The 27806-nt window shown below is 37.5% G+C and overlaps 1 protein-coding gene across 1 annotated transcript in view; it reads left to right on the top strand.

Moving 5' to 3' along the window:
- The first annotated feature begins 8037 nt into the window (after positions 1 to 8037).
- The window catches only part of LOC306854725 (contactin-2-like), a 31006-nt gene continuing 11237 nt past the window's right edge, over positions 8038 to 27806 (top strand). The window contains exons 1-13 of the mRNA XM_079392964.1: positions 8038 to 8249; positions 20454 to 20559; positions 22769 to 22910; positions 23573 to 23748; positions 23858 to 23953; positions 24052 to 24264; positions 24369 to 24471; positions 24611 to 24792; positions 25332 to 25468; positions 25752 to 25881; positions 26093 to 26243; positions 26372 to 26499; positions 26904 to 27079. Of these exons, the coding sequence (XP_079249090.1) occupies positions 20502 to 20559; positions 22769 to 22910; positions 23573 to 23748; positions 23858 to 23953; positions 24052 to 24264; positions 24369 to 24471; positions 24611 to 24792; positions 25332 to 25468; positions 25752 to 25881; positions 26093 to 26243; positions 26372 to 26499; positions 26904 to 27079 (1692 nt within the window). The 5' untranslated portion in view covers positions 8038 to 8249; positions 20454 to 20501. The remainder of the gene's footprint in view (positions 8250 to 20453; positions 20560 to 22768; positions 22911 to 23572; positions 23749 to 23857; positions 23954 to 24051; positions 24265 to 24368; positions 24472 to 24610; positions 24793 to 25331; positions 25469 to 25751; positions 25882 to 26092; positions 26244 to 26371; positions 26500 to 26903; positions 27080 to 27806) is intronic.

Genomic DNA, 27806 nt, shown 5'->3' with positions numbered 1-27806 from the left:
ATATATATATATATATATATATATATGAATTTTGCTGATACTCCAGTCTTCAATGTCCATCAGAAATCATTCTAATGGTTTTGAAAGATTTTGGTGCTCAAGTAATATTTATCATTATGATCAATTTTGGTGGAATATTTTGGTGATTTTTGTCAGGATTCTTTGATAAACACAAAGTTGAAAAGAACAGCATTTATTTGAAATAGAAATCTTTTGTAACATTATAACTGTCTTTACTGACACTTTTGATCAATTTAGTATTAATTTCTCTCAAAGAATCTTACCTTTATTATCATACCAAAGTACAATATTAAAGTACAAAAATTTCAGTTCTTCAGTTTTATGCTTCCTAACATATAGCTGTCAAGACAAGTGATTTAAAGTAATGTGCATGGCAAGCAAGTGCATTCTGCAGTTCTGTCAATCTCACTAATCGTCACACAGAGGGATTCTTTTATCTCGCCATCTGAGCCACGTCTCTCCTCCGGATACACAGTTCATAGAGCTTGCGCATCACTTTCATCCGGAGAGCTTCTCGCATGGTATCATGCTGAAAGGAACTTCATCTCATTCTACAATTAAAAGTCATCTCTTTAGTGGTTGAGATCAGAAAAAGGGCATCTGGCCCAGTTAAGGTCGATGTTCATTTGGGAAATGGCCGATGCGCCAAGGTTTTGGCCAAGCCTGACGTCAGATGGACACAAAGCACTGCCTTATTACAAAGCGGTGTCACCTCCAGACTTCTGAGGACCTCCAAAAATGTCAGCCTCCCCAGGAAGATCAGCTAGCAGACAAGAGACGATGGCCATCTTTCCTCCCCCTCCTTTGACGGATCAATGGTCCTGCTCTCTCATATTCTCTCTATCTAGATAATGGGGTTTAATGGGTCATGTCCCATGGTATTCATCCACTGTGATAAGAGCCGACGGGTGTGGTCTGTTTAGGGTCCGGGTGGCTCAACTATTGTGGGTCCGCTCCTCTTGTGGCCGTCACTGAACTGTAGTCCTTTTCATGTCAGAATTTTATTACATTTTCAATACACACAACAGGACTGAAGAATTAATCAGACTCCAATTACACATGCAACCATCTGCACATGCTGCTTCAAATGACAAAGATTAATTCTATTTGCATGGCTAATTTTGTAATCCATCTAGAGCTCAGTATGAATACACATTTCTCTACAAAAGATTTTGATTACAGGCCATTGTGCTTCCTGGAGCCAGTGTTAAAATGAAGTGTTGGAGTTTAATGTGTTGAAGCAGAGTTGAAAATGTTCATTTATATATAAAATTGTTCATTTTGTTTGTGTGTGTGTATAAATGTATATTGATATATACATGCGCATATATATATATATATATATATATATATATATATATATATATATATATATGTGTGTTAATATATAATGTATATGTTAAATCATTTTAGATCTTATGTTAGATCTTAGTATTAGTTGAAAATTCACAGCCATGTCAATAAAATGAATGAGCAAGTTAAATAATTTTTTGATCTAACTTTGGTTTCTTAAAATAGTTTATTTGATTTAAATTCAACTATTATGATTTTTAAAAATTTTCCCCAAAAAAAATTAATTCCACTCAAGGAATATTCACCTTAAAGGGATAGTTCACCCACAAATCTTTTTTTACTGGGACATATTAAACCTTCTTTACTGTTCTACTGAGGAAAAAAGTCACCTACAACTTCGATGTTCTGAGGGTGAATAAATTACCAGCAAATTTTAATTTTTGGTGGAACTATCCCTTTAATTGCCCTAAACGCAAAATCCTACAGCTTGTCTCCTTGCAAGACACTCTCAAGAGCAGGGATCTCCCACCCTGCTCCTGGAGAGCTACTGTCCTGCAGACTTCAGTTCCAACCCTGCTGCAATACACCTGTCTGTAATTATCAAGTAGCCCTGAACACTTTGATTAGCTGGTTCAGGTGTGTTTGATTGGGGTTGGAGCTGAAATCTTCAGGATGGTAGCTCTCCAGGAGCAGGGTTGGAGAGCTCTGCTCTAGAGCAATAAGCACTAGCGCATGTGCGTCTGTTGTGCTAACGTACTCTGAAGTGGAGGCCAAAAACCCAAACTACTTCATTTTTGTCTTGTCTTAATTTTGCTGTATGTCCCAGCTGTTGTAACGCAGGTGTGTGCTGAGTCCGCGTCACATCACGTGCTCCACACTGGCAGCACCCCGGCGAGCCGTCACAATATGCCCCGCAGGCAGATGGCATTACGACTGCCGCCGCACATCCTCAATTCCCAGTCCAGGGAATTGCTGCTGTATAGCAGGCAGCCTGGCCTGACACTTTCTAAAGATAAAGATGCTGAAACTGCTCTGAGCTTTATGTTTTTTGTTTTCCTGTTGTCCCTGAGTGGCAGGGATAAACAGCTCTTCGTTGGCAAGCTTGCCCACTCCCCTCGGATGTGTGCTGTGACTGTGAGAATGATGTGTTGAAGAAATAGAGCCCGGTGTACAATTCAAGAGCAAGAGGTACAAAACCCAACTGGGGATCACTGGTGGATTCATGTCAGACATATTTATGCCTTATTCTGAAGCCGAAATATCTCAACAACACAGTTAAACTTAATGTTTTGAATACAGTAAACAGTTGTGCCACTTTTGCGTGCTGTATTTCAACACAGAAATTTACTATGCTATAAACCTTTAAAGACAGACCTGCCATGGGCTCCGAAGTTATTATTAATCAATGGTGTATGATTCTGTTGAAGCCATCAGTCATCGTAATTTAAAAAAAAAAAAAACAGCTGACAGGAGCGACACCCGGTGGGGTCTTCTGCTGCTGTAGCCCACCTGCTTCAGGGTTCGACGTGTTGTGCGTTCAGAGATGGTATTCTGCATACCTTGGTTGTAACGAGTGGTTATTTGAGTTACTGTTGCCTTGCTATCATCTCTAACCAGTCTGCCCATTCTCCTCTGACCTCTGACATCAACAAGGCATTTTCGTCCACACAACTGCCGCTCACTGGATATTTTCTCTTTTTCGGACCATTCTCTGTAAACCCTAGAGATGGTTGTGTGTGAAAATCCCAGTAGATCAGCAGTTTTTGAAATACTCAGACCAGCCCGTCTGGCACCAACAACCATTCCACGTTCAAAGTCACTTAAATCCTCTTTCTTCCCCATTCTGATGCTCGGTTTGAACTTCAGCAAGTCGTCTTCACCACATCTAGATGCCTAAATGCATTGAGTTGCTGCCATGTGATTGGCTGATTAGCAATTTGTGTTACCAAGCAATTGAACTGGTGTACCTAATAAAGTGGCTGGTGAGTGTATACATACACTCTTAAAAATAAAGGTGCTTCACGATGCCATAGAGGAACCTTTTTTGTCTAAATGGTTCCATAAAGAACCTTTAACATCTGAAGAACCTTTCTGTTTCACAAAGGGTTCTTTGTGGTGAAAGAAGGAAGAGATGGTTCTTTAAAGAACCTTTGGCTAAATGGTTCTTCTATGGCATTGCTTGAAGAACCTTTTGAAGCACCTTTATTTTTAAGAGTGTACATATATACTGTATACACACACACACACATTTATTTATACAAATTTGTTATATATAACATAATATATTATAAATAAATATATAAATATATTTTATCTAAATAAAAAAATAATAAATAAATACAACAAATTTGCCTCTCTCCAGTGATACTTTAAGTACGACTAATGAACCATATTTTTTTGGTGTACATGTCCAGTTGCTCTGGCAATGTGTTTACATACTGTTGTAGGCTGACAGGCAGAGCCCAGCAGGACCTCTGATCAACTCAGTCTGTCTCTGCTCAAGTCACACACACACACACATATGTTGGTTTTTGTGGTTTATGGGGACTCTCCATAGGCGTAATGGTTTTTATACTGAACAAACTGTGTGTGCTATTGCCCTACACCTAAACTTAGCCCTCACAGGAGACTTTGTGCAGTTTTAGATTTTCAAAAAAACACCATTTAGTATGTTTTTTAAGCCTTTTGAATTACGGGGACATAGGCAGTGTCCTCATAAACCACATAAACATGCACACACACACACACACACACACACACACACACACATATGTACATACAGTATACAGCTGGGGGCCATGAAGCCCATTTATGAGATATGACAGAGAGCCCCTAGGGGATCGTGTCCAGGTGCCATCCTTCAGTTAAGAGTGGCAGTGCTGCTTTGGGCCTTTGCCACTGATTCTGTGTCCCCAGGGTATGAAGAGTTTTCGAGAAAAGGCCATCCAGTCTCTGGGTTGTATGAGAGTACTTCCTATCTAAATGCTAATTGTCCCTTTTGCCTGGAGATGAGGAAAGGGAAACAAAATGAAAAGGGCTTCATTGATTGGTCATAGGAATAACGGAGGATGGAAAACTTTGTTATCAAAGTGTTTTTGCAATCCTGCATTTATTCATTCATTCATACATGTATATATGTGTATTTGTGGCAATACATGCTTAGTATAGGCAGTGTGATGTGATCTTTTCATTGTTTCAATACCTATTGTTTTCATGAATTTGAACTGACAAAGGAAAAGGCAGATCTGGAAATTTCTATTCTGTGTGTTGAATTATGGTTTTTCATTGCTATAGATCTGAGCCATTCAAACATTCAGGCTCTCAGACAATGCTATGCAGAACTCTGCAACATGTACAAATTGAACATGTAATTTGAAGATTATTTAATATCTTAAATTTTATTTTAGATATATTTTAATTTTGTATATATTTTAAATTGTCAATTTGTAATACTTGGGGAAATTATATAAAAATAAAATATTTAAAAACTGACAACCATATTGTGATACTGAAAAAATATTTTAAAAATACATTTAATAACTTATAAAGACATACAATACATGATGTGGATGTGAAAATTTACTATGAGGAATGACTCTCTAATCTCCCATATTAGCAATACACAATCCTGAGCTGAGCATTTAATCAGTCTATATTGGGTGACCTCTGCATGGGCACAAGGGTTGTTCTTCAGTGGCAGGTGAAGGCAAGCAGTGGGGCCTTGGGCAGAATGCTCAAGTTACCCAGAGCTTTTAGACATCATTAGAAATCACAACTATTGATCCTTCTGAAAGCAACAGATGGAGCTCAGATCGCCTACCAAGGGTTTGGAGCCAGCTGATACAGTAAGCCTGGAATGACCAGACAGAAACACTATCAGCATAATATTAAATTCACGTAGTTGACATGCTTTGTAAGTCAGTTTTTGTTTATGATGCAGACGGATACAACTCTTGGCGTGGATGAAGCATCATGGAAAAGCAGAAATTTTCAGTGCAATTGCAGGTATTTATTTCAACCAGAATTCATTCAATCTGTTATGAATGGAAGCTTGTTTCTGCCACTGAAAAAAAAAATTAAATGGTAATTGCGACTTTTCACAATTCTGACTTTTTTCTCAGAATTGTGAGATTTAAACTCGCAATTGCTATTTCTAAAGTCCAGTTCTGAGGAGAAAAAAAGACTGATATGTTGACAGAATTGCGCATTTATATCTCACAATTGTGAGTTTATATCACACAATTCTGAGGGAAAAAAAAGGTCAGAATTGCCCAGTTATATCACAATTCTGAGAAAAAATTCAGAATTGCGAGGTTTTATCAGGCAATTCTGAATTGTGAGATGTAAAGTCAGAATTGTGTGAAAAAAGTCAGAATTGTGAGATAAAAAGGTGCTATCTTTTATATTTATTTTAATCTTTTTATTCAGTGGCGGAAACGGGCGCACCAAAAGTAGCCAAAAAATAAATAAATAAAAACATATGAATTCAATTTGGCCAATCATGTGATATCAATAAAAAATCTATATAATTTTCATGATTTAATAATAAAATGCAGTTTTAACCATGTTGATCAAAAGTATACATTTTTATAAATATTAATTTTTTTAGTATGCATATTTGAGACAATATTTAGTCTTTGTGTTTTACACAAGTTTTATTTTGGCAAAGGGTCATAAAGGTCTCTGCCTTGTTCTTTCACCAGCATGTGAACATACACTGAGTGACAGGTTTTCCTCTGACATCAATAGCTATTCATTACATGGCCTGAACAAAGAGAATCAGAATACGTATCACATCAGGCAGGCGGACACACACATGGGCTGAGTGCCTGAATCACATGCGCGCTGCCATAGTCTGTGACAGCATTGATGAGATTTGTAGAGGCTCCTGCAGTCAAAATGAAAATTAATACGACAGCAGGGACTGGCGCACACAGTCAATCAGGGTCCAGGCTCTTAGTATTGGCCTGGTGAGGTCCGGCTTAGACGGGCAGTGTCAGTCTCTGGGGACAAGAGCACTGAAAAATGATCACATCCTCTTATCTGTGCACAAGAGAGCCAGGGGAGAATGAGGAGTCTGGAACTTCCTGGAATCTAGTAGAATAAATTCATTAAAACCATACTGTTCCAGCATCATTTGCCATGGCCTGACAGCTATTTAATCTCTCCTTTCATGACTTCATGCTGAGACAGCACAATCAATTAACAAATCTCTTTGTCTTCATCATGCCAAGCATCTCTCATTGTATTTTGTGTTTTCCCTCTCCTTCACATGGGCATACGAACTTCAATTTCAAGATGAGTTTATTACTGGATTAGTCCCTTGAGCAACTTTTGCCTGAAACTAGTTTTCTTAATCATATTATCATTTTTCAAAACCAATTGTTAAAAAATAAGAAATTGTATGGCATATCTTTATGCTGTGTTTCATTTCTCTATTCTAAAGAAAACATTCTTCGGCATTTAATAAAATGAGTGATGGTCGAAGTTTGGCTTTTCAGTTTTAGGTTTTGAGCAGATTTATAGCCAAAACAAAGTTCTTTAAAAAATGTTGCTAACTTTTCCAACCTATTATGTATCTTTTCCTATATAGATCTCCCTTGACTACAAGTATTACCGATAAAAAGGTTAAGAAAAACCCAAAGGTAAATTTTATTGCTTGCTCTTTTATTGCTTATGATGCTTAATTGAGTTGTGTTTCATCAAAGTATCAAATTAATTTCAAATGTTGCTCCTTTAATTCCTAGATGAATAAAAATAGACACAAATGAGGTTTAATTTTAGAGCTATAATATTAATAGATCATTTGTTCTTAATTTGGAGATATCTTGATTTTTATTGCAAAGCTACTGTTGAGATTGTTTCTGACTTTAGGAGAGACATTTTTCAGAGGAAACTTCTAAGAAGCATGTGCCCGTTAGTTCTTGATTTGAACAGTTTTGACCAACTATTTTAGCCTATGTTTTTTGAGGGTTTTTTTTGTAAATTGATGGAATCTGCGCAATTTGCCATTTGATAGGGCGAAAGATTTCCCCACAGATTTCGCAACAGGTTCAGTTAGTCATTTGAATTTGTCATGTTAACCAACAGAGAATGGATAATGAACCTCTTTTGTCTGCAAAACTTTGGGAAAATTTCACTTATGTGACTGTATTCATATAAATTCTTATTCTATCTCTTTGTTCGACCTACGTAGCCTACACCCACACTGACAGGTAGATTTAGGACTTTAATGCTTACATTGTTTTCTAAAAATCCTACAGGAAGAAACAAAATTAATTTCAGTCCTTTGGACTGAAATGAATAGGCCTGCCTTTTCTTAGGTTTACTATACATACTGTCAGAGAGAAACATATTTGTATGCAGCAGCGTTGTGTAATATTATTCAGACATTTTCCTAGTCTTTATGAATCAGTGGTGGTGGCGGGAATAACAATCTGAACACAGATGATGTGGTTTCCTTGAGATGTGAGGGTGTGCATAATGTGCCATTGGGGTTTCATTAGAGGTGTGAAGGGGTGTGTTAGTGTATTTTTGTGGGGGAAGGGCACACATTTTACCTCCTTTGAGGAAACCTTCTGTTTTGTGTACATTCACTGTGTATCAAAGAAAAAAAGAGGTTCATTTACTTGTGTTGCATTAATGGTGGGCTCAAATGTAGAGTGAGAGGGAGGGGAGGAAGATAGAGAGAGAGGGAGTGGGAGGAGGGAAATGATTTTGGCTATTATGAAAGGAAGCGAGAGGAAGAGAGGAAGAGAGATCGTGTCGTGCACACGACAACATCCTTATTGCGACGGGGGCTGCAGCTGCCTAAAGAGAGAGAAAAAATCTCGTAACATTAGAAAAGGCCAGTGGTGCTTATTGACGCAGCGCGCGGCACCAGCAGCGTCACTGGAGAGACGCGAGCACGTCCTCATTCAAAGCTTTCTACAAAGGTAAGAAAGCGCTTTCAAACCTTTATCATCCAAAACGTAACGATTCACTTAACAGTTCCATTCATATTGCCTTTAATTCGCTATTTGGCTGTTTTGGAGCAGTATTTAGGACGACACCCGCTGTTTTATATTCTGCTTTGAAAACTGAAGCGTCCCATAATAATCTGGATTGCGCAATACAATCTAGCGGAATAATAATTTGGGAATATTTCGGTTAACTGTGGCACACTGTAGTTATCATGAGGCCTACATGAAATAAACACATCTATTATGAAATAACCCCGGACTGGTGTAACGGCGTTTTGTTTACGGGAGTGACGACCCTCATTGAAATCATAGCGGCTGATAGATAAGCACGAGTCTTACCTCAAACACCTGTACAAACTACAGGCCAAAGACAAACATAAATTACTCTTTGAGAAGTCTGTTATATTCCAGAAGTGCTGTTATAGGAGAGACCCGGGGCTGTTAACAGTTCATAACATTGTAACGTTTTATATCGCATTAAAGAGTATAACCTAAAGGAGACCGGGGCAAGTTGTCACACTAGGAAGTTTAGAGTCAAAGGTTTAGTTAGACAAATGTGTATTTTCTCTAGTAGTTGATTTGTTTGTTGGTTTCAAAGACCTCATGCAAGATGTCACACGTAGTTTAATTTATGCCATAAAGTATGCCATTTATTTATTACGATATTTGTTGGCTAAAACATTTTTATATTAATTTTATGAATTGTTAATTGTTTAATTTGGATAAAAAAATCCTGTTTAATGGCAGGTTCCAAAGTGCCAACTTACTCAATATAAATTGTTTTTCTTGCTTAACAATGTTGTAACCTAAAGTTTAAAAGAAACTGTCTATTTACTTTAAAAATAACCCTTTAAATAAACAATAAGTGTTTAAATAAAAATATTCTCAATAGAGACGTAGCCTACATGTACTAACCTTGAAATATTATTCAGTAAGTTACAATATTAAATTAAAGCATAACATTTTCAGTTAAGTCATCTTCAGCAACATGTTATAAAGAATGCAGACCCGAGTCTGAACAAACTGCACCAGTTCATAAATTCTGATCATACACAAAAAGCTCACCAAGGTCAGTATGCCCCAATACAACCACCTTGTTCTGTGACAGCCCTGTGGCATGAAATTCTCGCCTTATTTGACGGGTTTTATTCTGTTATTATCAGATTAATCTGTATGATTTAAGAAAAGCTGTCTTGTTACTGAGAACTGACATTTTAGGCATTTCTCCATTAATAATGTTACTGAATGTTTTACACCATGCATTTCAGTGTTTCCCTTTCAATATTCTGATCAGTCTCCTGTCAGTTTTCCTTGCGTTCTTTGTAGGCGCATAGAGATCTTTAATCTTATTGCTTTTGAATCTGAATTATCAGAAGTATCGTTAGAAGTTAGATCTAATGATCCAGAAACTGAACCTAACCACTTTTTAAACATCAAAAATTATTATTGAATTTAGCCCAATCACATTTTGAAAATTGGATAGGTAATTTGTGCAAAGTAATAAAGGTAGTATATTAATGGTCAGTGACTCAGGTTTATTGGTGACAGCTGTAGTGAGAGAGAGCATTTCAGAGGCATTTTGGAGGCTGGGGACAGCCATGGCCAAGGGTTAAACCTGATAGTGATAGACCAAGCAGCGGCAGCAAATTAAAGCTCATTGAAGCACTGTGGAAAAGTACACCACAGACTGCTAATGCTGGCCTGCAGCAGCCCCATCAGTGTGCTCAGGTGTGCGGCTAGAACCAAAAATGTGAAACAGTGAGAGACTGAAAAAGAAAAAAACAGTAGTACGCACGCAGCTCTTGGACATGATGCTGCTGATTCTGGCAAACTCTGATTTTGGCAGACTTATGACCTAGAATTTTTTATAAAATAATTTATGCAAATATAGCTTCACAATCTACTAGAATGAGGGCATGTGCTATATCCACCAGCCTAGTAAAACATTCACGAGATCCCCGTGCTTTCAGAAGCAGATGAGGGTGAGCGATTGGGTAGGACTAGCGGTTCAGATCTTTTTTGATGGGTGTTGTCCATGTGGGGCATATATTCATTCCATATTGAAACAAAAATAGCCCAACTTCCCAGATTATCATGTGCTTTACTTATGCCAAACATGTAGTTACCAAACAGGTAACCATGATAAGCAATATATTCACTATCCTGTTGTCTTTTTTTTTTTTAATGCAATTTAATATAATTCCTATTTGAATATATTTGAAAACAATTTAAAATGTAATTTATTCTTGTGATGACAAAACCGAATTTTTAGCATCCATTATTCCAGTCTTTAGTGTGACGTGGTCCTTCAGAAATCATTGTAATATGCTGATTTGATGCTAAAGAATTTTTTTTTATTATTATCATTGTTGAAAACAGTTGTGCTGCTTAATAGTCCTTAATATTATTTGTGGAAATGACACCCTTTTTTCAGGATTCTCCAGCATTTATTTGAAATAAAAATCTGTTTTAATTATGTTTTTGCTGTCACTTTTGATCAATTCAGTGGATCATTGCTAAATAATAAAGTTTTTTTTTTTTTTTTTTTTTTTTAAAGAAGAAGAATCTTATTGCCCCCAAGCATTTGGCTTTTAATTGAAAGATCAATTTAATAAAAAAATTAAACCATATGGCATTTTTTGTGTATTTATTATTATTATTTTCTATACAAATTCATCAGTCATCCATTTTTAAGGCAGGACATGGTAAAAAAAAATACTTCAAATTTTAAATGAATATAAAAATCTTAGCTATTATATAAATGCAGAACACTTTCCAACTGGTTTGGGCATTTGGACACAGTCCTTTAGCTAAGTAATTGGTCCATAAATCCACCACTTACTGTTTACACTTTAATAGTCAGGCTCTGCTTGTAGGCTTTAAACAGTGGTCTCCATCATATCTGTTGCTATACAGCATGCTGTTTAATCCCAAGAGCTTGAAGTAAATGAGGTAGATTCTGTGCCTCAAAACGTTATGGTTTCACTGCTTTGTTATTGGAATGTCAAGGTTAGGACCCGTGATTCAGCTCCGATCAATAAACCTATTTCTGCATCTGGGCAGTGGATAAACTTGTAACTAGTCCACATGATTAATTTGTTCATATTGTGAAGTGAGTATACGATTTGAATGACAGAATTAATATATAAATATATTAGTTACACCAGTGAAAGTAATTTTAAGATGGCAAAATTAGAAGAAAATTACTCAGTAAGGTAACAAACTGTTTTCAAACAGGCTTTAAGAACACTCCTTCATTTTAACATTTAATTAATTACACACTTTTGCTTTAAATATCATTTTACAATATCATTATTTAATGCTTCTTTCCATATTCACATTTCAGTATAGATGGTAGCTGAAAGACTCTTCTTGAAAGCTAAAATGACCCAGTAATCCTCTCATAGATCATGGACAAAGTGAGAATGAGATGCATTCACAGCGCTGTGTGAATCTATGTAAATGTGAGATGAAATTAGATTAGTATGGGAGCTGAAAGTACATTCCTGTCCAGTTGCTGAAAAATGATCTTGTAGAGAGCATTGAAGCCATGAACTCAGGCAGTCAGGATGATGTGCTTACAGAAGGGGCGTTTTAACTGAATCCAAGTGTATCTGAACTGAAGCGTCACATATATTTGAAAGACTCGTTCATCCATTAGAGCATGTACTTACTTAACCCTGATCTGCACACATCCAGGTCAGTGTGCCTTTAGCAGTTGAACCATTCACTGGGAGTGCTAATAAAAATGTCTTATTAAACAGAGAGGGTTAGTTCACTGGGAAGGTAGGAGACCACAAGGTCAGATGTCTTTGTCAGAAAGTGATAAAGGTCAAGGACCTCCACATCTGTTGGGTTATGGGGGTCTTGTTGAGATATGGCCATTAGAGAGAATGGATGGGCCTGTGTTTGAGGGAGGGGGTGGCAAATGAGGAAGAGTGGGGACTTTCTCAGTTCTCTGATCTCTACTTTGAAGTGCTCAAATACAGATGAGCTTCTGTTTTGTGTCCTGCAATGAGCACTTCTGGGACTCTATAGAGCGGTCATTGTTCTCTTTAGGCATTGCTGCTGCAGATGCTGTATCTGTCAGTGAGAACATGTCATGCTCCAATTGAAGTCACTGGGCATTGTAATTGCAGTCTCTCCCTCGGTACGGCCATCCACGGCCCCCTGTTATGTTTTAATGGGCCTTATCACAGCAAATGTGTAACAGAGAGAGTTCTATATGCAGTCTCTTCACTATGTGATCAGTTTTGGTCAAAAGGATTGTAGAACTGTCAGCTATATTATTAAAATGATATTATGGTTAAAATTATGGGCTGTGAATTTATTGAAAATGCATAAGAATACACAGTGGTGTGAAAAAGTGTTGGCCCCCTTCCTGATTTTTTTTCTTTTTTTGCATGTTTGTCACACTTTAATATTTCAGATCATCAAACTAATTTAAATATTAATCAAATATAACACAAGTAAACACAACATGCAGTTTTTGAATGAAGTTTTTTATTATGAAGGAAAAACAAAATCCAAACCCACATGGCCCTGTGTGAAAAAGTGCTTGCCCCCTAAATCTAATAACTGGTTGGGCCACCCTTAGCAGCAACAACTGCAATCAAGCGTTTGCCATAACTTGCAATGAGTCTGTTACAGCACTGTGGAGGAATTTTGGTCCACTCATCTTGGCAGAATTGTTGTAATTCAGCCACATTGGAGGTTTTCGAGCATGAACCGCCTTTTTAAGGTCATGCCACAGCATCTCAATAGGATTCAGGTCAGGACTTTGACTAGGCCACTCCAAAGTCTTCATTTTGTTTTCCTTCAGCCATTCAGAGGTGGATTTGCTGGTGTGTTTTGGATCATTGTCCTGCTGCAGAACCCAAGTTCGCTTCAGCTTGAGGTCACAAACAGATGGTCGGACATTGTCCCTCAGGATTTTTTGGTAGACAGCTGAATTCATGGTTCCATTTATCACAGCAAGTCTTCCAGGTCCTGAAGCAGCAATACAGCCCCAGACCATCACACTACCACCACCATATTTTACTGTTGGTATGATGTTCTTTTTCTGAAATGCTGTGTTACTTTTACGCCAGATGTAATGGGACACACACCTTCCAAAAAGTTCAATTTCTGTCTTGTCAGTCCACAGAGTATTTTCCCAAAAGTCTTGGGGATCATCAAGATGTTTTCTGGCAAAACTGAGATGAGCCTTTATGTTCTTTTTGCTTAGCAGCGGTTTTCGTCTTGGAACTCTGCCATGCAAGCCATTTTTGCCCAGTCTCTTTCTTATGGTGGAGTCATGAACACTGACCTTAACTGAGGCAAGTGAGGCCTGCAGTTCTTTAGATGTTGTGGGGTCTTTTGTGACCTCTTGGATGAGTCGTCGCTGCGCTCTTGGGGTAATTTTGGTCGGCCGGCCACTCCTGGGAAGATTCACCACTGTTCCATGTTTTCGCCATTTGTGGATAATGGCTCTCACTGTGGTTTGCTGGAGTCCCAAAGCTTTAGAAATGGCTTTATAACTTTTCTTTTTCCAGATTGATTGTTGCTGCAAAGGGTGGCCCAACCAGTTATTAGGTTTAGGGGGCAAACACTTTTTCACACAGGGCCATGTGGGTTTGGATTTTGTTTTCCCTTCATAAAAAAAACCCTTCATTTAAAAACTGCATGTTGTGTTTACTTGTGTAATCTTTGATTAATATTTAAATTTGTTTGATGATCTGAAACATTAAAGTGTGAAAAACATGCAATAAAATAAAAAATCAGGAAGGGGGCCAACACTTTTTTTCACACCACTGTATGCCATTTTTTTGAAAAATAAATTAATACTCCAGCAAGAGCACAGGGAGGACAAAACTGATTTAAAGTGACAGTGAAGGCATTTATAATGTAAAAAAAAGATCTGTTAAAATAATTGTTTTGAACTTTCTATTCATCAAAGAAAAATGTATCAAGGTTTTCACAAAAACATTAGGCAACTTTTATCAACACTGATAATAAGAAATGTTTGTTATAGGATCATGTGACTCTTGTAGGAGTTAATTGATCCTAAAAATTCAGCTTTGTATATAAATTACTAAAAATAAACTAAATAAATTGCATTTTAAAATATATCAAAATATAAATGTTTAGGAAATATAAAATAGGAAACATTAAAACATTGAAGTTTTATTATTATTATTATTATTTTTCAAACTAATAATTTTTAAAAACATCTTACCAAACCCAAACATTGGAAGTATAATAATTTCCATATGATTAAATAAGCTGATAATTTATTTACCTGTGATAACCGACAAAATATTATATTCTATCTAAATAAACTAACAAAATCTCAAATCAGCCATTTTAAATGCTACAATGAATTAAGGCATCACAAAATTATAATGTACAGTATTAAAACTATTTTAGTATTTACTCAAGGTTACATTTAGATTAATTTTAATTGAGTGTTAGATAAGGCAAAGGGAAGGCAAACATAAGTGTTCACAATTAAATGTAATGTCTGTAATTAATGTGTAATGTCAGCTGATAATTAATATGGTACCAATATACTGTGCATATCAAAATCGTGATTGATATATAAGTGTTTCAAATTGTATTCCCTGTATTAAAATGTTCAAAGAATGCTCCTTTTGTCATCCATTTGAAGGTCACTAAATTTCAGTCTGTTTCCTCTTCAAAAAGGACAAGCATATCATCGTCCTCTGTGAAGTGAGCCAAGCTATTACAGGACACTTCATCTTGGTGGGTTGTCAACACTCACAGACTATCATGTTGATATTTCAGTTACAGGAGGGCTAGAGGGTCCACATGAGGCTGTTTGTCTTCTCAGGTCTCTAGCCCTCACACACTTTCTCTTGTGAGTTTGATACATGGCTGTGCCCTTCAGGGCCCAGACTGGCACCACTTTACGTACCATCTGCAGGGCACGGGGAGGCAATGAGGTGTCGTTTAATGTGTGGATGCATATAAGGACAATTGAAACAGGTGGTGCACAAGCTGGTGCTTTAGTTTTATGTGCTGAATGTGTGCATCCTGCATATTTAATGTTTATGGGTGATTCATCATTTTGGCCACATTTACTTGAATTCTTGACTTAATTAAAAAGATATCAAATTCTGACCACTTTGGTTATGACACTAAATAAAGCTACTTTCAGATATTTTGTTCTTATTATTATATGCATATGTCTTCAAAATGCAATGGTTCTCAAAGTATATAGTATTAATTGACAGAAATATTATTTATATTTCTATATATTTATATTTAAAGCTATATCTTTTAGAATGAATATCTTTTTTGTGTCCTGTCTTTTAGCATTGCAAATTTGCAGTAAACATTAGAATGACTTTTCACAATGTATTCAAATTGAGAGCCACCATAGCTTAAACCCAATTTGGAGGACTCAAGCATTGCTTGACCCAAATGAAAATATAATTGTTTAAACTAAGCTATTTTAGCACAGGTCTTTGGATCTGTGAAATCTGAGCCATTCCAATTTGAATAGAGATCTGGTTTCAGATATCCACACAAGCCAAGGCAAAGACAGCATTTTAAGCTGACGATTTTTATCACCACCGGCTGCCACGCTGCTAAGACCATGCTGTACCCAGCCTCAGCACTTTTCCCAGCGCCTGTGCTTTCCTGTTTGTTGCAGTGGCACCAATTAGAGCTACTGTGACAGTTGTCCTAAGGTATATTATACTAGCATGTATTTGACCGCTCGATAAATAGGCCATGGACAACCACACAATGTTTTTTACAAGCAAAATTAAATTGCTGATATAGTTTCCTGAAGAAAAGGTACCACACTCCTATTAGTCAAATCTTTCACTTATTAATTAACATCATTCATTGCTTGGCTTTAGTTTATAATAAAGCCCCATGCTTTTTTCTTTTTGGATAGCAGCCCTCAAACCTCATTCAACATTTCATTTTATTATTGCTGCTTCAGTGAGTGACAGCTAGGTGAAATATCGAGAAAGGCAATACTTCAATAATGCATGGCACAGCCTAAGAGGCAGTACGTCAGCAGAGTCAATGAGCCCTTGTGTGGATTTGTAGACCCCTGAGTCGCAAAGTTATCACCGTTGGGAACCGCTGTGAAAAAAACAACAATTAAAACCTGAAAGTGCTTAAGTGCTTGTTATGGTTAACAATTTGTGAATTATACATTTGAATGTTTAAAGATAGTAAAGACAAAATTAGCTTTCATGTATCCCATTGAGGAGGTTCAACATGACCCAATAAACAACCTGCTGCCCTTGTGTTTCATTTCAGTACATGGCTGGATAGAAAGATAATGCCACTTTAAGCTCGGGAAAGCTTTCAGTAGTATCTGTTAATTACACATTGGCGTTTACAGTTTAATCATGCTCTCTGCTCTGCTTTATTGTCACGGTTCATAGATTCCAGGCTTAATGGCATAATCATTATAATGATTTGGTTTAATGTACCCAAGACTTTCGGTCTGAAAACAGTAAGTTCCAGATTTGTGTCACTCTTCAGACACTGGGGAGATGACTCACTGCTCTGAGAAAACATGTCGAACATCAAACAATAACAAACAGCTAATCATGGCATGAACAATCATGAAAGGATGCACTTGGTGTTGAATCCACAGACCTTTTAGATTTGCTGTGGAGTCACTTCTAAGACAATTCTGACATCTACAAATGTGAAGTAGTAAACCAGAAACTTATTTGTAGTTTTTAAAGTGTCTTTGAGATCTGTTTTTTGCCTTTTCTGCATGGATCATCATTATAATTCCTCCCCACTGCTGCTGTTTTAGCTCTGGTTATCAAGTGCTAACTTCATCGGCAAACTCAGATTGTAAACACTGAATATTTATTCTGTGACAAGGCCATGACTTGGGGACACTAAGCCATACATTTTAGATCAGGCTTGGATTGGTTCAGTGAATACCAATTTGATTTACTTTAGGAATGTTCAGACCGGCAAGATGTTTCTTGCTGTATCAGCTGTAATGTATAGGAGTTTGGCTGTTTGTAGACCAAAGCATTTTTTGAGGATGCAGTGGGTGTCCAACAGAACCTGAAGTTATGTATATGAAGTAGACTGATAAAAATTCCTTAGATATGTTTTTTTGTTGAGTCTCTACACAGACACCTGACTTCAACAGGCCACCTGCTGGGAAAGATCCATTTTGGGGCTTAGTCTCATTAGAAGATGTCAGGGTGGCAGTAAATGCGTCATTGCCCTAGGTAGTCCTTGAGTCCTACAAGAAACTTCCAAAATTACTTTATTACTTTACTTACTTTTGTCATTTAGCAGACGCTTTTGTCCAAAGCGACTTACAAATAAGAAAAAGTAACTAAAACTAAAAAGTTACAACTCTATAAATACTATCTACCCACATATTTAAGAAAATAAAGAAATTAAATAAAATTAACACATGCATATAACAACAACATTTCAATAATAAACATATCAATGAAAAAATTAAATAAAAAGCTACTACTATCCCTTGCCGGTGTCCCTGCCCGGTGGAGTCGCACGGTAGAGTCGATGGTCTTTACACTCTTTGGTCTTCACACTAAGAGGGCTTCACACGACGACTGCCGCGACCGCTGCCGCGGTATAATAACCTTCATTATACCAATCTAACAAATGATCATTTCAATTCAGCTGGACCCACTTTCCTGTTTATCAACTACAAATGGCCAAGCAAGTGCACACACTGACAAGATACACGATACAGTACGAGACCAAACGCGATTTCAGCAACTCTCATCCTAGTAAACAAAATAAGCGTTTCCTAGCAACGGCAAATGCGCTAAACACTGAGTCAAGTAAATACACTTACGAGCTGATTTTAAACTTCCGCTGATAGACTGCTTCTCTTAAAGACCACTTCCATTACACTGCCTTCTGCTGGCGCTTGAACCCACTTTCCTGTTTATCAACTACAAATGGCCAAGCAAGTGCACACACTGACAAGATACACGATACAGTACGAGACCAAACGCGATTTCAGCAACTCTCATCCTAGTAAACAAAATAAGCGTTTCCTAGCAACGGCAAAATCCTAAGACATAAACTAATCTAACACATGAACACAAGCATTCACACATTCACACGTTGCAGAAAGAGCGAAAGTAAGGAAAGGATGAGTTTAAGAGAATGGAAATGTGATATCCCAAGTTTATAGCAATATGTTCAAATGCATAGACCTTAACAACCATCAATCACGTATTTAACCCTCGCTTTGAGTTTCTCAATGAGGCTAAAATTTATATTAACTGCACCTGATTCAGTTAGAACCTGGAGGTGCTACTTGCTTGCTTTGTTAGTAGTCATTGCAGACGGGGGTTCCCCGAAGTGTCTGATTGGTTGAGAGTTCAGTAGTTGTGAAGTGATGTCTTGGGAAGCCAATGGAGTTTTGAGGCGGTCACATACTCCAGTTGAACTTGGAGACGTGACGGCAAAACTTAACAGAGTACACGAAACTCACAACGGAAAAGAAAAGAAATTAAAGTAAAAGAATAAAAGGATGTAAAGAGACTATAGGTTGGTTTTCTTCTCATTGTGGTAGCAGCTGGCACATGGGCCAGAGCACGCTCAAAGAGCAGCGTCAAAACGCGGTGGCAAAAGAGAAAGCTGTTTCTGTGAAAAAGTTGGTTAGTTTGCTTGCTTAAGTTCAGACTAGTGGTGCCAGACTCTAATTTATGACATTGTCCTGTTTCTTTGGGGCCTCTCTGAATTCCAGCTCCTTAGGTTTCTTAAATTTGTCTGATTCAGTCTCTGATATTCTACAATAATATAGTTAAAATCAGTAGGCCTATTTATATAATATATATTTTTTAATATATTATAATTATAATTATATTTATAATCGTATTAATAATCCTATTCATATCAAATAATATTGGTGAAATTAATATATTTAACAAGTTTGAATTATGTGACATGGGATAGTGGGGAATTATTGTCTCAGACTATTCCTGTTGATAGAGAATGGAATGTAAAGAAATGTGTTTGAGTCCTTAAATGGTAAATCAAAGCTTACCACCGAAGCAGTGCTGATGAAACAAGCATTTGAGTGCAGTCAGGTGGCAATCAGAGTCTTGTTTGGTGTAATTAAGACATTTCTCTGATGATGCCCCTTTCGCTCTTTTTTTAAACCTCTACAACGACTGCTGGGATGCTTCTAGGGGGCCATTCTCATCACAAACAGCACATCTGTGCTGACGCTTGATGCCTGCAGACGTACCTGCAGGGAACCGCAGAGCAGCGGCCCTTGCTGCGATTGCCATTACTTGGGCCAGGAAAAAGATGTGCAATTGCCAATTACTGGGCTGGGGGTGGTATGCTGCACAGTGAAGGAAACAATCCCGCACACTCAAAGCAGATGTGAGGGCTGGATGCTGAATGGTGCAAAACAGCTGCTCCCTGGCGCACTCTTGTCAATTTAGCCGCTAGACAATTTGAGTCACGTATCCCTGTTTTATTAGGCCCGAATCTGAGCCGTGCATCAGCAGGTGACACATCAGGGCGAGGGAGTGGTGAATATGCCGGTGTAGAGTAGATTTTCAGGCTGTCACCGGAATACAGTGTCAGAATAAATCAGAATTTGTTGCCAATTGAAAACACACAGCCATGCATCCTCACATTGGTTGGACAGGGCTGTTATGATTCTCCTCAGTTGTAAAATGGACACAGAAAAACAAATTATAGCCATAGGTGTACCTACACTCTCCCTCATGTCTTTTTAAAATTGAATGAGCTTCTTTCTTCTGTGGAACATAAAAGAATATATTTTGGGATATTTCTGAGTGTTTTCTTGTTTTCAATACAGTGGAAGACAATGGGCACCAAAAATCCTTGGTCACCAGCATTCTTCAAAATGTATTCTTTTTGTATTTTACAGAAGACAGAAAGTCATAACTATTTAAAAGCATGCATATTACTAGCATATTGGCTGTTTATTAATACTTAATAATATTGCATGACCATATTTTAGATCCTTCAACCCTACCCCATACCTAAAGTACCTTACCTTGCTAACTATTAATAGAAGTCATAGTTAATAGTGAGAATTGGTCCACAAACTTTCATTTTTGAGTGACGTGTTACCTTAACTTAAAAATAAGGTTGAGACTCATCTCAGAATCTGTCTATTTGTTGTGAGTCATCTGGGTTTTTGTTTTTCCCCAGGAGCTGCAAGGCTTCTGTCTCTTGTTTGGGTGTGGTTGCAGTAGGAGGATGAGGATTCTGTTGTGTCTGCTGTCTCTCAGCTCTCTGGCTCTGAGCTACGCATTGGGTAAGTATGATCTGATCTGATGTCTCCCATCATCTCATCTCATTCAAGATCCCATTTGCAAATATACTTAGGAGGTCTCGCTCAGCCCTTCCCCCATTAGTGAAACTTCGTTACCACTCATCCTTTGTTTTTTGTTTTTTCTATATTCCCTCTGCTCCAGCATTTCCTTGTTGAAACATCATTGAAATGTACGTTGTCACTTTGATGGTGTCTGGGCCGTGTGGTTTTAGGCTTGTGCATCAGTGGGGGGCCACAAATTCAGATTAATTATTCATTGTGTTATCTTAGCTCAGTGGGCAGAAGGGATTTGATTTACTTGAGAGGTGTTTTTGACGGCTGAAGTAATCCAGGCCCCATTAAACATTGATAAAAATGTGCTTTTGTTCATAATGTTATTAACTTGGCAAATGCACTCTAGTCAAAGTTGTACTAGTCTCACAGGCATAAAATCTGTTCCACTTTGCAGCAAATTCTGGTCAGGAGCCACCATCTGACCAACATAAGAGGCCAAGCAAAATATGTTTTATTTTTACATGCTATTTAGAGGAAAATTTATTTAAAATTGTTGATTAAAAAAAAAAAATAGACTGAAAAATCTAAAATTTAAATAACACTTCAGCAGTGTTGGAATGCAACTGCCTGCACAAAAAACATTGACGATGCAGAAATACCAACTACAGGTATTTGTTCTTCAGCAAATCTGCTCACTTCTTCAACTTTCTACCTACTTTTAAATCAGACTGTAAATCTGTAATGTGTAAACAGACAGGCATGGACATGGAAAGGAACAAATGGTTGGAGAATATACCTAATTGTCATATTCACTGTACTGAGGAAAATGTCTAGGTTCTGATGTATCATCACAGACATTCAGATTGAATTGGCTAACAAAACAATTACTGTTTCTAGTATAGTACACAGAAGTAACTACACATAGAGACCGTGAAGAGCTGTTGAGAGACTTCAGTGGAAAAGATCTTAAGTGGCAGTTTTGAGCTGTTTATCCCCATTACTGGAAGTAGCCATCACACCACTGAATTTCACTAATCTCAGAGCAGAAAACCTCCCGGGGAGCCGGCTCCCCTTCTCAACTCATCTCTCCTCCACTGCCTCTCTCTTATTGGCCTAGATTCCTGTGGGTCTCACCAGAACTGCATACACACACTGATTTGCACACATACATGCATACATATACAGAACTCCAATGAATTCTAAATTACTAATTCATAAATCAAACAAAAAGTCAGTACAGATATAGTGACTGAAAAAATTAATTATTCATCAGAATTTTTGTCTTTGTTTAAGAATGTTTACAAATTATATTTTTCACTGGAAAACAAGATGATAATATGCATATATCTTGAATTCAGTTAATTTTTCTTAAAAAAAATTATATTTACTTATTTAATCACTAAATATCAGTTGGGAAGAAAAATTCATCTTAATTCAGTACAGTATATTCTCTGAAAACAATATTAATGTATGCAATTTACTTGAAAATGAATGTATCTTGTTTTAGGAATGTTTAGATATTTTTATTCATACTTATTGTTTTTTATAGTTCTCTAATCCATCACAAATTGCATTAAAATACACAGTCTTAAGTCTATAAGAAGCACCAATTTATTTGAAAATATAAAAGCAAAATCCGAGTTGCAACCACTGAAACAAATACACACACAGTCCTATATAATCCAAACTCATTCTTGACCCAATTCATAATGCATCATATGCGTTCACGGCTACCTGGAGACTTAACTGTATTCAAACTCCCCTGTTCCCCTCTGTTCTGTCAAAATATCTGAGTGCGTGCAATTATATCTGACAGCTTGTATCCCCTGCTGACTTTCCCCGGGTGGAGTACACTCCCACTATGAGTGCAAACACGCTGGAGTTGTTAGGCACGCTCGACCCCCTGTATCTGTCTGTTTGGCACAGCACACTAGCTGTCAATGGAGGCAGTACAACAGACCTGAGCATGACAAGACTACTTGAGCTAGATTACTCTCACAGAGTACTTTACCCTTGAATTTCATTTAGTGTGCTGTTGCCTAGCTAATCATCTGGTAACCAGAAGGCTGTTGGTTCAAATCCACGGGGTCAACATGTGTTTAAAAGGCCATGAATGCTGTTTTTGACTCAAAAGCATTTTGTGACAGTTTTGTTGAAATAGCTGAAACAGGCAGTAATGGTGGGCGTATTTTTGTAGGTGGGGATGTGTGTGTGTCAGGCCACGACAGTGGGCCTGTGTTTGAAGAGCAGCCGTCTAGTCTGATTTACCCGGAGGGGATGCCAGAAGGCAAGGTGACCCTGAGCTGCCAAGCTCGCGCCAGCCCTGCTGCTATTTACCGGTACTCAGATCAAGTTTTTGGCACTTACACCTTATCGAACAAAACAGAACCTTTATTTACTGTGACCTAACTTTAAAAACAAACATTGTAAAAATATTTTTACCAAAATAAATAATTTCAAATATATTATATATTTGAAATAAAATCTTTTGTAATATTGTAAATGTCTTTATTGTAATTTTGATCAGTTTGATGCAGCCTTGCTGAGTAAAAGTAGTCATTATATATATATATATATATATATATATATATATATATATATTACTGACCTGAACCAAACTTTTGATTGATAAAGATAATAATAATAATAAGTTTATTGGATTTTTGTTTCTAGTTAAAAACATTAACTTCACTAAATGTTGTTGTATTTATGCTTAGAAAAACTCTATTTGTCACTGTGGTCTGAAAGATAAACATCAAAATATATTCTCTGAAAACATGAAGCAATTTTGCTTCTTAAGCATTAAACATCTCCTTATTTAAAGGAGTTTAAAAATATTTTTACAGGAAAACCAGGCAAAAATATATATTTTAAATACATTATTCATGCTGTCCCCACAAAAAGTATACTACATGTTTGCCTGAATTTAATAAATCATTGACTATGCATTTTTTGAAGTTAGAATCTGTTTAAGTTAGACCCTGTATGTGATTTCTCACAGGTGGCGTGTGAATGGCACTGAAATAGCATTTGCCGAGGATTCGCACTACACACAGGTCGCTGGAAACCTTGTGATCAATAACCCTCAGAATGGGCGAGATGGTGGGTCGTACCAGTGTCTTGCCATCAACCGCTGTGGCACTATTGTTAGCCGAGTGGCTAACCTCAAATTTGGCTGTGAGTACAAACCAAACGATTTTGTTGTCCAAGTGTGAAAATTAGGCCTTTCTGAAAAAAAGCAGCAGTTGCACTCTACCGCAGCTGATTAATGTTGTGTGTATTCTAGACCTCCATGATTTCCCCCCTGAGAGTAGAAGCCCTCAGACGGTCCATGAAGGTGCAGGAACCTTTCTTGCCTGTCAGCCACCAGCTCATTACCCAGGTATGATTGCACACTATCAGCTAGTAAAATATTTCACTCTGTATTCAGTTTATTTATTTCCTCAAAGGTTAATCTTCTATCCATTTTGTACCACCAAGCTTTGTCCTACCGCTGGTTCATCAACGAGTTTCCCAACTTCATTCAGCCAGAGGGGGGCAGATGGTTTGTTTCTCAGGTGACGGGTAACTTATACCTTGCTAACGCAAGAGCCAATGACACGGGCAACTATTTCTGCTTCACCACCATCAACATGGACGTCAGCACCAAGAGCATCTTCAGTAAAGCTGTCCAGCTCACTGTTTACCCTGATGGTTAGTTAGTTTCCCTCAAAAACAAGAAACAAGCTCAAGAACATGCTGCTATCAAAATAACATTTTATACAAAAAAATACATCTTATATTTTGTTTTTACACAGCAAACCCAAGGAAAGCCGCTCCAAATGTCCGAGTGCGTTTTCCTGCTGAGACGTATGCATTATCGGGACAAACTGCACAGCTGGAATTCTTTGCCTATGGCAAGTAAGTCCCCCTTAGCTCCTCACTTCCCTTCAGAGATCACTGCGACATCAGTTCAACGTAATCCAAACCTCAGTCAGTTATAAAAATTGAAAATGTTTCTCTAACGTCCTTTTGCTCGCTCTTTATTTTCCTCTCTAAGTCCCATTCCTAAAATCCGCTGGAGGAAGGTGGATGGGATTTTACCACCTAAGGTCGGAGCAAGTGCAGAGGGACCCACACTGATTATTCCTGAACTGAATTTTGATGATGAGGGCATGTATGAGTGTGTGGTTTACAACTCAGAGGGCCGTGAGACACATCAGGGACGTGTCTCTGTGCAAGGTAGGCATAACCTCAGCACTAGAATATTTTCTACAAGATTTTCCTCTTGTTACCTTTGGTAGAAGTTTAATGTAACATATTACTTGTTATTGTTAACTAAAATTATTAATTAGAATAATTAAAAGAAAAGAAAATATAAAATATAAATTAGATTTAAAAATTTAGATAAATATAAATATTACAAATAGACAAAAAATCTAAAAATTCTAATGAAAAAGAAATGTTAACTAAAATAAGTTTAAATAGTGAAACAAAACGGAAATAAAAATGAATTAAAGTTATATACTGTGTGTGAATGTGTGTATATACACACACACACTAATAAAAATGACAAAAATACAAGAAAATCAATAAAAAAAATTTATTCAAAACTGAATTTATTAAAATAAAAGATGAGTCGTTATATTAATAAATACTATAGTAGTATATAAATAATACTGAAGTAATAATGGTGTATAAACAATTAAATTAAGACACATCAATCCACTTATTAGAGAGAAGTAAAAATCTGTGGGTTTGTTTGTGTTCTCGCTTCCCAGCCCAGCCTGAGTGGCTTCAGGTCATGAGTGACTCTGAGGTGGAAATCAGCTCGGAGCTGCAGTGGAGCTGTGCTGCTGCAGGCAAACCAAGACCCACCATTCGCTGGCTCCGTAACGGACAGCCCCTCACCACACAGGTCAGCTATATGCGCGCACACACACAAGTGGAGCTGGATTGTCATCTGACAATGTGTGTGTTATCAGAAATGAACAGGACCTCTAGCTGTCAAGACTCAGACTGATATATGCTAACTCATTTTTAGAAAACTCTTCATGTCTTAGAGGCTGTGAGATGTGACAGTGAATAACCTGCTCATTAATTTTTCAGCTGGAGGTAGATTAACAAGAGAAATGTTGTGTGGCCCTCTGCTGGCGTTAATGGGCATGTGTATCATGTCTCTTACACTTACCTGTGTGCAGGACCGAGTGGAAGTGAATAACGGGCGACTGAGGATCAGTAACCTCGCCTTGGAGGATTCTGGGATGTATCAGTGTGTGGCCGAAAACAAACATGGCACCGTTTACTCAAACGCTGAGCTCAGAGTTCAAGGTGAGCACAAGTGAATATCAACATGAAAGCAAATCAGAATACAACTGAATAAAAATTGACATGTTTCTCTTGTTATCTACCTTAATGCACTTCAAATCCCCTTCTGCCCACCCAGTCATGCCTGAACCCCGATTATAGTACGATCTGTGTTTAAATCCTCTCTGTGTGGTTCCCCATCTCCCTTCCTCCCTGCCCTGTCACCCTATTTCAGTCCAGGCTCCAGACTTCAGGTTAAATCCAGTGCGCAAGCTTGTTCCTGCTGCCCGTGGCGGACAGGTGAAATTGGAGTGTAAACCTCGGGCGGCTCCTAAACCCACTCTCTTCTGGAGCCGTGGCACAGAGCTACTGACCAATAGTACCAGGTAATCCAATAATGAAGTTTTCAAAGGCTTTAACTAAATATATGTGATTATTGACAGAAAAAATGGCCTTGTGAGCTGTTTGTAGATGCTTTGAGTACAATGATCTCGAAAAGATGAATTTTCTCCAGGATAACAGTCACTCCAGATGGGGTTCTGTGGATCTACAATATCAGTCGTGCCGATGAGGGAAAGTACACCTGCTTTGCAGAAAACTACCTTGGCAAAGCTAACAGCACAGGACACCTGTCTGTCAGAGGTAACAAAATAAATTTTTTTGTTTATCTAGTTTAAAGGTCTCAGGTTATCTGTTTGGCACTACATATTGTTGCAGCTGTGAGTGTTTACATGGATAGTTTTTTTTAAGATCACTTAAAACCGATAAACACTGTTTCTTTATCGGTAAATGTCACTAACGGCTAAGCAAAATCTGGACTTTTCTCAACACACCTATAGACTTTTTAGCCAAGTTTGCTTCGGATGTAAACACCTTTATCAGCTCCCATTTTGCATGTTCATTGTGCACATATCTTCTGTTATGTCTCGATTTCAAGTCTGAGTGTATTTTTAGCTTATTGATCTGCATGTAAACTAAAATACTAATGTGGGCGCAGATGCTGTCAGTGTATAAAGTTATGTTTTTCACCCTGTTCTCTCAAACAGATGCCACAAAAATCACATTAGCACCCTCTAATGCTGACATCAATCAGGGTGAAAATGCCACTCTGCAGTGCCGTACGTCACATGACCCTACTATGGATCTCACCTTCACCTGGTCCCTCAATGGAGTTCTGCTGGACCTAGAGGAACCAAATGGACACTATCGGCGTATGGAGGGGGTGAGCACTTGACGTGAAAGGGTGTTTATAAACTGTAAACGTCAGTACATTAACTCTTAACTAACTCTTAATTAAGGTTTTTTAAAAAAATGTTGTTTAAAAAAGTCACCAAGGCTGTTTTAATTTGATCAAAAATACAGTAAAAACGGTAATTGTCACGCTGCTCTGGGAACACGGAGCATGGAATGAGGAGATGAGGAAACACGGAGAGTTCACAATTAACGTCTTTAATTTCCAACAAGGTTACTAGGAGTACAGGCAGGGAAGACATTCAAGGACCGACAAAACACTGACTGAAAGGACTGGGGCTTTTAAAGACAGGATAACGAGGGAACTAAGGACACACCTGGGATCAAATTAAGCAATCAACATGAGGGAGAAACTGGGTCACAGAACACATGGGGAGCAAAACACACACAAAACAGTCCACAATCCTGACAATAATATTGTGAAGTATTATTACAATTTAGAATAATTGTTTTTTATTGTAATATATTTTAAAATGTATTTTTATTATTGTCATGGAAAAAAAACTGAATTTTCAGAAGTCATTACCTTAACACGATCTTTCAGAAATCATTCTAATATTCTGATTTAGTGCTCAAAAAACATTTCCAATTGGATTTGGGGTTTTTTTTTTTGGATGAATTTGATTGTTGATGAATAGAACGTTTAAATGAACAGCATTTGTTTTATATACTTTTTTGTAAAAACTTTTTGACTGTAG

The sequence above is a fragment of the Barbus barbus genome (genome assembly GCF_936440315.1).
Source record: "Barbus barbus genome assembly, chromosome: 35".
NCBI lineage: Eukaryota > Metazoa > Chordata > Actinopteri > Cypriniformes > Cyprinidae > Barbus > Barbus barbus.
The sequence above is the reverse complement of the archived record's forward strand: the minus strand, read 5'-3'. Positions and strand labels throughout refer to the sequence as shown.